This window comes from Rutilus rutilus (genome assembly GCF_951802725.1).
Source record: "Rutilus rutilus genome assembly, chromosome: 4".
NCBI lineage: Eukaryota > Metazoa > Chordata > Actinopteri > Cypriniformes > Leuciscidae > Rutilus > Rutilus rutilus.
Genome location: NC_140212.1, coordinates 22,586,673 through 22,599,091, shown reverse-complemented (window position 1 = coordinate 22,599,091; position 12,419 = coordinate 22,586,673). Strand labels below are relative to the sequence as shown.

At 40.7% G+C, this 12,419-nt stretch overlaps 1 protein-coding gene across 1 annotated transcript in view; it reads left to right on the top strand.

Moving 5' to 3' along the window:
- Positions 1–11,988, top strand: part of ptprr (protein tyrosine phosphatase receptor type R) — a 37,496-nt gene extending 25,508 nt beyond the window's left edge. The window contains exons 7-13 of the mRNA XM_084407395.1: positions 1,584–1,668; positions 2,948–3,027; positions 3,315–3,452; positions 3,537–3,647; positions 3,736–3,893; positions 4,077–4,190; positions 11,409–11,988. Of these exons, the coding sequence (XP_084263521.1) occupies positions 1,584–1,668; positions 2,948–3,027; positions 3,315–3,452; positions 3,537–3,647; positions 3,736–3,893; positions 4,077–4,190; positions 11,409–11,502 (780 nt within the window). The 3' untranslated portion in view covers positions 11,503–11,988. The remainder of the gene's footprint in view (positions 1–1,583; positions 1,669–2,947; positions 3,028–3,314; positions 3,453–3,536; positions 3,648–3,735; positions 3,894–4,076; positions 4,191–11,408) is intronic.
- Positions 11,989–12,419: the final 431 nt, after the last annotated feature.

The following is a 12,419-nucleotide window of genomic DNA, read 5'->3' as shown; positions in this document are numbered from 1 at the left end:
TATGTGTCATGGGAATTACACACAGTTGAGGTTCAGTTAAGGTGTGTTTCCTTGATGTTGTCACGGGGTTGCTCCACAAAAGATGACAACAAGGAAAATAGAGTACAAATAAGGTTATTTACTTGAATAAAACAAAGGTATAAATCCAAGAAGGTATAATGTGACAGTGTGTCCTATACACAAACAACTGAGGCGATGGTAGTGGGAGAAACCAAGGTGGCGATGGTGGTGGGAGGAGTCAGGAGCAGGAGTAGCCAGGTGGTGATCCAGAGCACAGTCAGGATGAAAGCCCACAGCGGAGTCGACAGAGGGAGGAGCCATGGTGGAGACTTGGCTGACAACTTCCGGGGGATAGCTAATCGAGATGAAGCCGATGGTAGTGGAGCCCAAGTCGCAGACTGGACCGGGCAACACCGGCCAGAGTGCCTGAGGACTAAGGCAGAGGCGGTGGGACCGAGGACCAAGGCGGAGCCTGAGCGAAGGCAGAACCAGATGGAGCCGAAGGGGTGGAGAGACGTAGTGGACGGCTCGTAAATCCATGCCGCAGGCAGGGTTACGTCTGACCAATCGGAGCCGGACGGATGAGGGAGCCCGGTGGAGCCGTAAGGACGATGGTATCTGGTGGAGCAGAGGGAGGGATGTGCCAAAGTGGAGCCAACAGGTTGAGGAACCGAAAAGAGTGACGGGATCAGTGGCTAGAGGCTGATCCAGGGGATACACTTGCCTGAGCGACACTGGAGACCAAAAGACCCGAGGCAGATCCACACAACTGAGTGGTGTTAGAAGAGAAGTCAAGGGGCTGAAGGAAACCAGTGGAGGTGAGGCTGACAGACTGGCTGAATCATGAAGTGGAGGTGGGAGAGGGAGGCTGGGTGGGATCAGTGACAATGACACAGCAATATCTGGATCAGTTCGTCATAAAGCCTGCTCCAAAAGTGCATCTTTATGGTGTACTCGTCCCAACTAACCTGATGGCACAGTTCCAGTAAATCATCCATGAAATCCTCCAGTAGCCGTCCTCCTTGAAATAAGGATTGGAGTTGCTCCTCTGGATGGATGGTGTCTGCTGAATAATTTTTTTTTTTTTTGCAATCTGGTGCTTTGTCACATAGTAGTTCTCAAAGGATGACGATGAGGAATATCGAGTTCAAATAATAGTGATAACTATCTTACTAGTGATAAACTAATAAAACAAAACAAAGGCAATAATCCAAGAAGGTGTAACGTATCAGTGTGTCCTAAACACAAACAACACCAGACAAACAACTGAAAGAACTGACAGGCTTAGATAACAAACTTAATACAAACAGGTGGGTGGTAACCAAGGTGACAAACTAGTGGTGGGAAACAGAGAACAAAGGAAAACTAACTAGATAACTAAAGCAGGCAAAATAGGAACTGAATACAATAAAAATTAAACCAAAACTGAGCATCACTGTGACAGATGTAGGATTTAATGGATGCATTTTGTTATATCTGAATGTAATATGCTGAAATCTATTGTAAGGCTGTACACTTTGAAGTGCTTATGTAATGGTGTTGACCATTGTACTCAGCTGAGTGTGTAACTTTTTTATCCACAGGAAATTCCCATGAACTTTGTGGATCAGAAAGAACTGGATATCCCAAATCATGGTTCAAAAAATAGATACAAGACCATTTTGCCAAGTTAGTATCTGAATTTCTACATTTTGTTATTATTTGAGTTGAGTATTGGTATCAACTACTGAAATTTTGGTATAGTGGCAACATTAAGTGTTACATTTACATGCAATAAAATAAATCGGTCAATAGGCTGATTGAATTGGTGGCTCAATCTCAACAAGATTATGTAGTTATTTATGTATCTTAAAGGCCCACTGAAGTGTCTTGGAATGCGCAGCTTTGTACGATACATTGACGTAATTTCCACTGAAACAGGAAGCTAAGGTGGGACATTTTGACTCCTCCCCCTTTTCAAATAGCCAATAGCATTTAGTTTACCTCACAGACTGCAAGTCGTACTTGACAGCACCATGGAAGCGAATCCAAGCGCTGATGATGCGTTGGATTCAGTAGTAGATGTGTGAATAAATTCTAGTCATTTCATTCAGACTGAATTTATTTGGATTGACGAAAATCAGTGTAAATTACAGATTCTTGATTTTAATCACATTTTACAAAATGTCCCAACTTTTCTGGTAATGGGGTTGTACTACCATTATTTTGAAATCAGCATAGCATGCACTTTTATTTTCAATAAAACATAACATAAGAGTGTTTGAAGTTAAACAGTGATTTATAGGGTTTTAGACTAGAGATGGTGAACTATTTGCAGTATGTTAATAGTGGAATGGTGGCTTGTTAATGTCTCAGGGACCCCTCATGACTATGTGGACCACTTTAAAGTTGTCTGCTTGTAGTTAGGTCAGAAAGAGCGTTTATACATTTTCTATTTTTACATCACTAGGTATATTTTATCCCAATATAATCTATAAAAGGTACATATTTGAGAACAGCAGTAATGTAGTGCTATTTGCTAAGGCAGCATACAGGGCCGTAGGCAGGGTTTTATAATCACAGAGATCCAAAAGATGTTCCCAAATTTGAGGTAGTTAGGGGGGTGAGGAGGAATGCTCCCTCGAGAAAATGTTGACATTTTCACACCCTTGAAAAGGTTCCTGGAGATCTACCTACCTGCAGAGTTCAGATCCAACCCTGATCCAACACACGTCTGTAATTATCAAATGCTCCTGCAGATCTTAATTAGCTGGTTCAGTTGTGTTTGATCAGGGTTGGAGCTGAATTTTGCAGCCAAGTTTTATTGAAAGTCCATTTATCCCTTTAATTATACCATATGTTTGCTTTATAAATGTCATCGTCTTGTGCACTAGTGGGCCACTGTAGTATAATGGTGAATCAATTATAATGCAACAGAAATTTTCACAAAATTCACATTTCATTTCAGATCCACATTCCAGGGTTATTCTGAAGACTAAGAACTCGAACGACCCGCTCAGCAGTTACATTAACGCCAACTACATACGAGTAAGTTTTCAGTGACACACTCGCAATTTTTTCAATAGCCTATGCCAGGGCCTCTTAATGTTCTTCTTGAGGTAACTTCACTAATCTACTACCATCAGAAATTGTAAAGTGAAACATTATAAACAAGAAAGTTTAATTTGATTGTATTTGAAGTATCGATGTGTAGTCAAGTACTGATTTGAAGTATCGAAGAGTCTTGTTGCTCTAACTTGGCTCTGATGGGGGTATATTTAGTTCACCTCCATTATGTCATTCTATCTGTTTAAGTTCAGCACTTTTTTATCCAGGGCTATCTTGGAGATGAGAGGGCCTTCATTGCCACTCAGGGTCCAATGATCAACACGGTGAATGACTTCTGGCAAATGGCCTGGCAAGAGGACTGCCCTGTCATTGTCATGATTACTAAATTGAAAGAGAAAAATGAAGTAATTTCAATTCACAATTCTATAATGCTCTTGGTATGACTAAATAGACTGTGCATGTGCAAAGAGTTTGTTTTACTGTTTCAGAAATGTGTTCTGTACTGGCCTGAGAAGAGGGGGATCTACGGGAAAGTGGAGGTCTTCGTTAATAATGTTAAGGAATGTGACCACTATATAATCCGCTCCCTTATACTAAAGGTATTTGCATTATAAAAGTAAAAGTAATAATCCAAAAGAAATACTATTGTCAGATACTCTAATGGATCATATATTTTTATTCCCTCAGCAAGGAGGCCAGAGTCGTAAAGTGCAGCACTACTGGTATACCTCATGGCCGGACCATAAGACCCCAGAGAGCGCTGGACCCCTGCTGCAGTTAGTTAATGATGTTGAGCAGGACAGGAGGGGCTTTACATCCTGTGGGCCGATTATTGTACACTGCAGGTACAGGAGCTTATCAGCAAAACATAAAAAAGTGTCTACCGGTTGATGCACTATATATAAAATATCATTCATGTGTCATTGTGAAAAACTGCTCTTATACTACTATGATAAAACTACTATAATCCAGTGCTTGGTAAAAAAAAGTGCTTGAAAACCATTTAACTTACCTTTGAATTTTTGCAGTGCTGGAATTGGTCGGACAGGGTGTTTCATGGCTACAACAATTGGTTGTCGTCAGTTGGAGCTGGAGGGAGTTGTGGATGTGCTGGGAATTGTGTGCAAACTTAGGACAGACAGGTACAACTGTTTCACTGTTTTGCAATTAAAATTTGCGACTGTTTCACTGTTTAGCAATTGAAATGTTAAAGGGGTGGTTTATTATGATTTCACTTTTCTAAATTTAGTTAGTGTGTAATGTTGCTGTTTGAGCATAAACAACATCTGCAAAGTTCCAACGCTCAAAGGTCAAGGCAATGGGAGATATTTGCTTTTAAAGAAAAAGCTTTTTAAGGACTACAACAAATGGCAAAGGACTACAAGAACTGGACTTGTTCTTGAGTCTCTCCATCATTGTCTGACTCCGGTTTGAACATAAAAGGCTAAAAGGAACACAAAAGTTTTTGAAATTTTCAGTGCATGTCTGTGTGAGTGCAAGCTGTTGAAGCTCCGCCCCCTGTGCCGGGAGCAGCAGCTCATTTGCATGGACAGACACAAAACGAGGTGTTTTTGCTCACCCTCAAAAACTGATAATTTTAACATGCTATATAAAAATATCTGTGGGGTATTTTGATCTAAAACTTCATAGACACACTGGGGACATCAGAGATTTATTTTACATCTTGTGAAAAGGGCATTATACCACCCCTTTAATGTATTTGGTCTTGGCGTACTAGATCTCCAATGCTGCTGAATACTGCTGTTGATTATTGCTGCTGCTGCAGAGCAAGTATGGACTTGCTACTGCTAATAGATACACAGACACACTGCTGTGAGCATGTGAGATATGCTGCTGCTGCATAAATAGACATACATAAATCCTGTAGCAGATCCAGGCAGGTGGAGCTGGAGGAGGTGAAGCGTTAGAGAGAAAGCCTACAGGCTGGTATTTTGGTTACACATTAAACTGTATCTTGCTTTTAACTCCACATAAACTGCCACAGGATGGAAAGACTAAGAACATTACTTAACACATCCAATATTACTATAAATGCAGTATAATAAATGGTAAGAGTAAGAATTTCCAGTATTTTCACTGTGAATAGAGGGAAAACTGTGTCTTAAGCCGTTTCTCAATACCAAGTACGCAAAGTTCGGACTTGAGTCCTTGGTAGTTCGGACTGACAAGTTCGACTCAGGGGAACGAACTCCCGAGGACGGGAGGACACAAGTCCGATAATTCTGAAATGGAACAGCGGCGTACTTGATAGTGTCACTCATGCAGCTCGCTCTGGCTACTCCGGTTATCTCTTTATAGGCTACAAATAAAACAAAATATGTTATAAACCACCTTTGCCTCTTTTCATTTTCATTTAAAAAAAACTTTAACATAATGGCCACACAAATGTGGTTCAGGCAACGCAATTGATTATCTTAACTGCATATTTACAACAACACGAAATATAAAGCACAACCCTGACTCTTTGTTTTCATTTTAAAAATATGATGAATAAAAACATTATAATATTGATCATTAAAACGAACATTTAGCAAAAAGAGACAGGGTTGTGTCATATATGTATATACAGTGAAGAGAATGTAGGCAACATGTAGGCTATAATAAAATATTTTATGTTTTAAATATATATAATAAAATGACATAACCTTTTTTTTTTGTTAAATGTCAGTTTTAATGATCAATAATAGCCATTCTAAAAGTATAAGTAGCCTAAAAGGTAGAAGAAGCTATACAATAATAAAGCAAACGATTCAGTCAAACATAAGTCAGCTCTCTAGGCTACATCGTTAAAGTTAAATAGACTAACGTTAAATAGAGTTATGAAACTTCACTTTGCCCTCAGCTAAAACGTTTTGCCAGGGAACAAATTATACATTAATGAGACAAATAAAATAAATAAATCGCCTCTTGGATATACAGAAGACGATTTATATCTCATGTTAAACCACTAGACTAGAGACATCCGAGCCAGCGGCAAGTCAACAACAGTAGCCGAGGAAAGATTGTTCTCGGCGGGGTACGAGCGCCGCGCGTCCGATTGCCTGGTTCTCACAACTCCGAAAACGTCAGATCAAATTTTCAAATAGGTGCTATCTTTATAAATAAACCAAAGATTTGAGCTTTAAACAACTACATTCTCGCCTGAAATACTCTTAAAACTACATTTCATGACACAATTATAGCAGTATTTTTAAATTACGCGGGGTTTCTCCTCTGCTATTGACGCTTGCTGGTTGGTGTGCGATGCATTCTGGGATACCTGGCTGTCTCGAGTTCGCACAAGTCACCTCTCGATGCATCCTCGATAAAAGGGGCGGATCAAGAACACATCCGGGGATTCGAACTGGACTTGGCTAGATGTGAACTTTGAATTGGAACAGTACAAGGGCAGCGACTGATGACGTTTCACAAGTCCACAAGAACACAAGTACAGACAAGTTCGCATATTGAGAAACGGCTTTAGTCTTTTCAGATTATGCTGATTACATTACACAGGAATATTTCAATATCAACATTAACATATTCCAACTGTTTGGGGAAAAACACAGGATCCAGTCACAAATGCAAATTAACAGTTTATTGTAAATAAACAGGAAAAATAAGCAAGGCAGGGTGGTCAGATGTAGTCATGCAGAGATAGCAGCAGGCCTTGGCAGCGAGGAGACTGCAATGATGTCAGTCAATTCCCTGAAATGGCAAGGCAGCCAGTAATCAACACTTGGAACACATAGGAACAGAAGACTCGAGAGAATACTGATGGAACAGAATGGCAAGACATGAGTACAAGAACGATCTGACAAGGAACACAGCAAACACAAGACTAGATATGGGTGACAATAACGAGCTGCAGGTACGCTTAGTCTGATTAGCTCGTCAGCGTTGCCTAGCTACTAATTGCACTGACGAGCTAATCAGACTAAGTGTACATGCAGCTCGTTATTGTCACCCATATCTAGTCTTGTGTTTGCTGTGTTCCTTGTAATCAAACCAATCAAGCAATCAAACCAGTGACAGAAACACAACAAAGCCATGTCAGAATGTACATACAGACCCGTGAACCGTGACAGTACTCCTCTCCCTAAGAGCGCCTCCTGGCGTTCCCAGGGGAAATTGCCTGGCGATTGTAATCATCGATAAGGTAGTGATCCAATGTGATCCAAATGTCTCTTGCAGGAACCCAACTCCTCTCTTCCATACCGTAACCCTCACAGTCCACCAAGTACTGGAACCCGTGCCCCCTCCGCCTTGAATCCAGAATACGATTGACCGAATAAACAGGTTTCCCATCTACGATTTGTAGCAGTGGGGGAACTGGGGCAAGTGGATTAATGGTAGAATGAAAAACACAAATAAAAATGGGTTTTAATTTAGAAACATGAAAGAGAGGATGACTTCTGTATGCTGGAGGAAGATTGAGCTGGACTGCCACTGGACTAAGAATCTTGGTGACAGTAAATGGGCTAATGAATTTAGGAGCAAGTTTATTACAGTTGGTGCGAGGAAATGACAGCAAGGGGGTTGATTTGAAGTCTTACAACTGGCACAAACCGAGCAGGCCAAATCAAAACGACGTATGTTGCGAGTCATAGCTTGCCACCAGAACCCTTGCTTTATGAGAAACATGGTACGACTCACCCCCGGATGACAAGCCACCTTAGAACAATGACCCCATCGAATGACGTCGGACCATAAACTCTCAGGCACGAACAAACGATCTGGTGGGCACCCAGGTGGAGGCGTTACCCCATCTAAGGCAGCTCAGACCTTCGACTCAATCTCCCAAGTTACCGTTGAAACCACAAATCTCTGTGGCAGGATGGGCTCGGGAGAATGCAGGCTTTCAGATTGGTCAAAAACACTGGACAACATGTCGGGTTTGGTGTTTTTGGAACCCGGACGGTAGGGAATGAAAAAATCTAAATGACTGGAAAAAAGAGCTCACCTGGCCTGCCTAGAGTTGCCCAGATCTGATGTACTCGTTCTTATGATCGGTCCAGACGATGAAAGGTACCCCTGAACCTTCCAACCAATGACTCCACTCCTTCAAGGCAAGCTTGACAGCCAGCAACTCTCTATTACCAATGTCGTAATTGCATTCGGCGGGTGACAAAATACGGATGCATCTGCCATTCACAGAAGAGCGCTGGGAGAGAACCGTGCCAGCCCCCAGCTCTGATGCATCGACCTCCACCACAAACTGACGAGAGGAATCAGGGGCAACAAGAATAGAGCTGGAACAAGGCAGCCCTTGAGTTTGGAGAATGCGGTCTCAGCTGCGCTCAACCACCTGAACATCGTGGTGGAGGTCAAGGGAATCAGAGGGGCAGTTGTTGGCTGGCTGTAATTGCGAATAAAATTCTGGTAAAAATTGGCAAAGTCCAGAAACCTCTGCAGGGCCTGTGGTTATTAAAAGCAGTCTTCCACTAACCCCCTCCCTGATGCGGAACAAATGGTAGGCGTTACGAAGGTCCAACTTTGTGAAAAAGGAAGCCCCTGCAAGTCAATGGGCACGTTAGACAGATCCGCATGTTCATCCTGCAACACAGAACAAGACACAGAAGAACACGCAGACACCTAAGCAAGAAGCCTGACAATATTCGCTCTATGACAAGACAGTGTTCAGATTTGAGTTTTTTAGGGTTATGAAACGTGAGCCAGGGACGACCAAGGACAACTGGAGCCAAGGGAGAGTCTGTTAAAATAACATGAACTTCCTCATTTAGATTGCCTGAGGTGATGAGACTCACCAGTTTGTTGGTATGAGTAATGGATTGGAGAGACTGACCATTGAACGAGGGGCCGGCTGTATCGATGGAAGTGGTTGTAGAATGTCGACACTGCAGCCACGTGTCCACCAGAATAAGCAGCTGGAGGTGGCAGTCGGGGTTGTTGCTTCACAAGATGTCTCTCAGTTCCGAAGCACTCACTGGATCCATCGTGGTCAGATGGTGATTAGCTCGTCATCACAGTTGGTAGCTAGGCAACTCTGACAAGCAATCAGACCAGTGACAAAAACACAACAATGACATGTCAGAATGAACACAGACCCGTTAACCCATGACACCAACACGTACATGTATTTTTGAAATAAACATTTTACCAGACTATCAACTTGAATCAGAAAATGATGTGCATGTTATCAAATTAAAATTCAAAATTGATTTATTGGCGTGACTGTACATAATACAATATTGCCAAAGCTTGGAATACATGGAATAATAAAGACATCAAAATAATAAAATATTATAACATAACTTAAATTGAAATGTACAAATTAAATTAATTGTACAAATTAACAGTATAACAAATTAGAATATGTGTGAACATTTGATACCACAGTGTTTTAACATATACACACACACACATTACTGAGGGTCACTGTGGTGGACAGTATGGAAACATACTGAGGTCAGACACAATACACACATTACACACACATTCACCTGCTGTCCCTCAGGCTGTGGCACATCCACACATATCTCGCAGCCAGTGCTGCTGTCTATCCCTGTCCTAATATGATCTTTATCTGTTCTATTTCAGTCATGGCTGTAAAGTTCTTTTTTAAGTTAGTGAATTTGTTTAAGTAGAGGTCTGTGATTGAAGTGTATTTTTGACAGTTAAGGAGGAAGTGCGTCTCTGTCTCAATCTCTCCTATCCTACAGTGAACGCACACCCTTTGCTCTTTGGGTAACCAGCTCTTTCTGTGTCTGCCGGTCTCGGTGGCTAGACTGTGCTCACTGAGCATGTCTCTGCTTTGTGTCTCTGACACTGGAGATATTCTTCCAATTCATAATTTGATTTTAGAGTTTGATAGAATTGTAATTTACTTTGTGTTTTAGTTCTGTCAGGACCACTACCGTCAAATACGATTGACAATTAGCATACAGTTTGGATTGGCGGAATGGTTCCGTTCTGGGCGAGAACTCCCTGCACATCCATGCAGCCTAGCATGGATAAGAGCAGGGAGAGCAGCAATAACCCCCCTTAGGGTAAACAGAACAGAACCAACATGAAAGTTTGCAAATATATTTAATTCAAGATTTTAAAGTACAACATAATTCGAGAATTTATTCTGATTCAAGGGGAATCAGAATGGCAAATCCTGACTGATGAGAGGAGGAACTGGGGATGGAGGAGGGTAATTAGCTCCTGAGAAACGCGATAGATGCTGATAATACTGAAGGAGCTTATATATGTATACTGTGATAGGCGTCGTATTCCTATAGGTAGATGTGGATCAGCTGAGGGTCAGCTGATGCGAGCTTGACTAACGTGACCTGCCAGAACTAACGCTACGCTTGATTTTCCTGATCCCAATGTTCCAAATATGTATTTTTAGACTGTTTGAGAATTTGGTTTATTGTGATGTTTGTATGAGAAGCAGTGCTGGTCTGAGACTGGTTAGTGTTAGTAGAATTAGTCAGGTTAGTAAGTCTCAGAACCAGCTGACTGAGGGGACTTTTTTCGTGGTTCAGTTCTTGGGTTTGTAATGCTTTAAAATGTAGGGACTGATTTTAAATGCATCCAGAATTTTAGGGATATTTTTTGCATATTAACAATCAATGGGAATCGGCCTAATTCTGCCCTACATGCTTTATTGGGTGTTTTCCTTTGTAATTTTAGAATAATTTTGCAGAATTTTGTGTGTAGGGCTTCTGTTGGATGTCTGTCCCATACGGATGCAGTGGGTGACAGCAGCAGCACCAGGTCGTCTGCATACAGCAAGAGCTTGATGCTTTTGTCTTGTAGAGTGAGTCCAGGGCCTGTAGACTGTTCCAACTGCACCGCTAGTTCATTCATGTAAATGTTGAACAGTGTTGGACTCAGGCTACAGCCCTGCCACACTCCTCTTTTCTGGGTGAAGAATTCTGTATGTTTTTTGCCAATTCGTATTGCACATTTGTTGTTCAAATATATTGATTTTATAATGTCATAAACTTTACCCCCTACACCACTTTGTAAAAGTTTGTAATATAATCCGTTGTGTCCGTTTTTGGTCTGTTTTACGTGTTTATTGATTAGGGTGTGTAGGGTGTAAATGTGGTCAGTAGTTCTGTGATTTGGAACGAAGCCAATCTGACTCGGGCTCAGGACATCATTGTTTCTGCAAGATTACCAAAAGATATAATTTTGGAAACAAGAATATAGTCTACATAAAATTATGTTTAATATCAAATCTTTGGTATCACTCTTTGGAAAAACAAATGCCATAAAACGACCTTTGCTTTTAGTAGCAAAAACAATAATATGGCATTTATCAGTATAACAATGTACCTGACAAAACAAGATTTTCATAAAATTGAGACTCGCCTGTAATTGTGTGGTGTTTTTTTCCGCAGGGGTGGTATGATCCAGACTGAGGAACAATATGAATTTGTGCATCATGCCTTGAGTCTCTATGAAAGCCGCCTTCCTGCAGAGCCTGGACAATGAATTTTAACTCCTAGAGGAGCTTCAGTTTTCATACCAAGAGATCTGCTATTGCCATGAAATTTCTAAATCAAGAGAGAAGGCGCCAGATTGTGTTCGTGAAGAAGGATGTTTGTGCATGTCAAGGCAAGGGTTGCACACATCTGATGTTGTCTGGAAGCCGGTGTTGTCGGCTAATGTATTAGTTGTCATAACTTTTCGATAGCCGCTGTCATGCTTTTCAAGGCTTTCAAATGGTTTTGTCACTAGTGTTAAAGTGCATCAGTGTCATTGTACAAGATATAGTTCCACTAAATAATGCTTTTTTAAACACAATATACACAGCATAAAGACTATATCAGTTTTCCTTAATTTTTTCCTGATTATAGGTTTCAAAACACCATGGGCAAAATTACTTAATTGTCTTTATGCTGCAGAATAAATGAGGTATTAATATTCTGTGTATAATAGTAAGATCATGTTTCATCAGAATACATGTTAATTTTTTCATTTTTGTACCTATTTGTTAATTTATGAGCATATTCTTATTGCTGATGCAGAACACAATTTTGAAATATTATGAATGTTTCCTGTGTTGCTGCTGATGAATCTACAGCTGCGAGTTCAAAGTCTGAATTGAATTTTATGAGAGAGAAAGACTGGATGCCTCAACATTTATATTGTGTTGTCATTGCTGTAATGCACACAACAACAAACCAACAGCAAAACAGCAAATGGCTCTTATAAGCGGGTTCTTTTAAATAACAAACAAATATGGAATTCATGATTTTTCGGTTTACAGACAATCTATCAATCGGTCTAGAGACTCACTAAATCTGTCACCGATCTTTACGGAACCAAAATTATTAAGTGGATTAAAATGTAATATAAAAATCCTTATTATTAGGGAAAAGAATCATAATAAAATGAACAAAATGAAT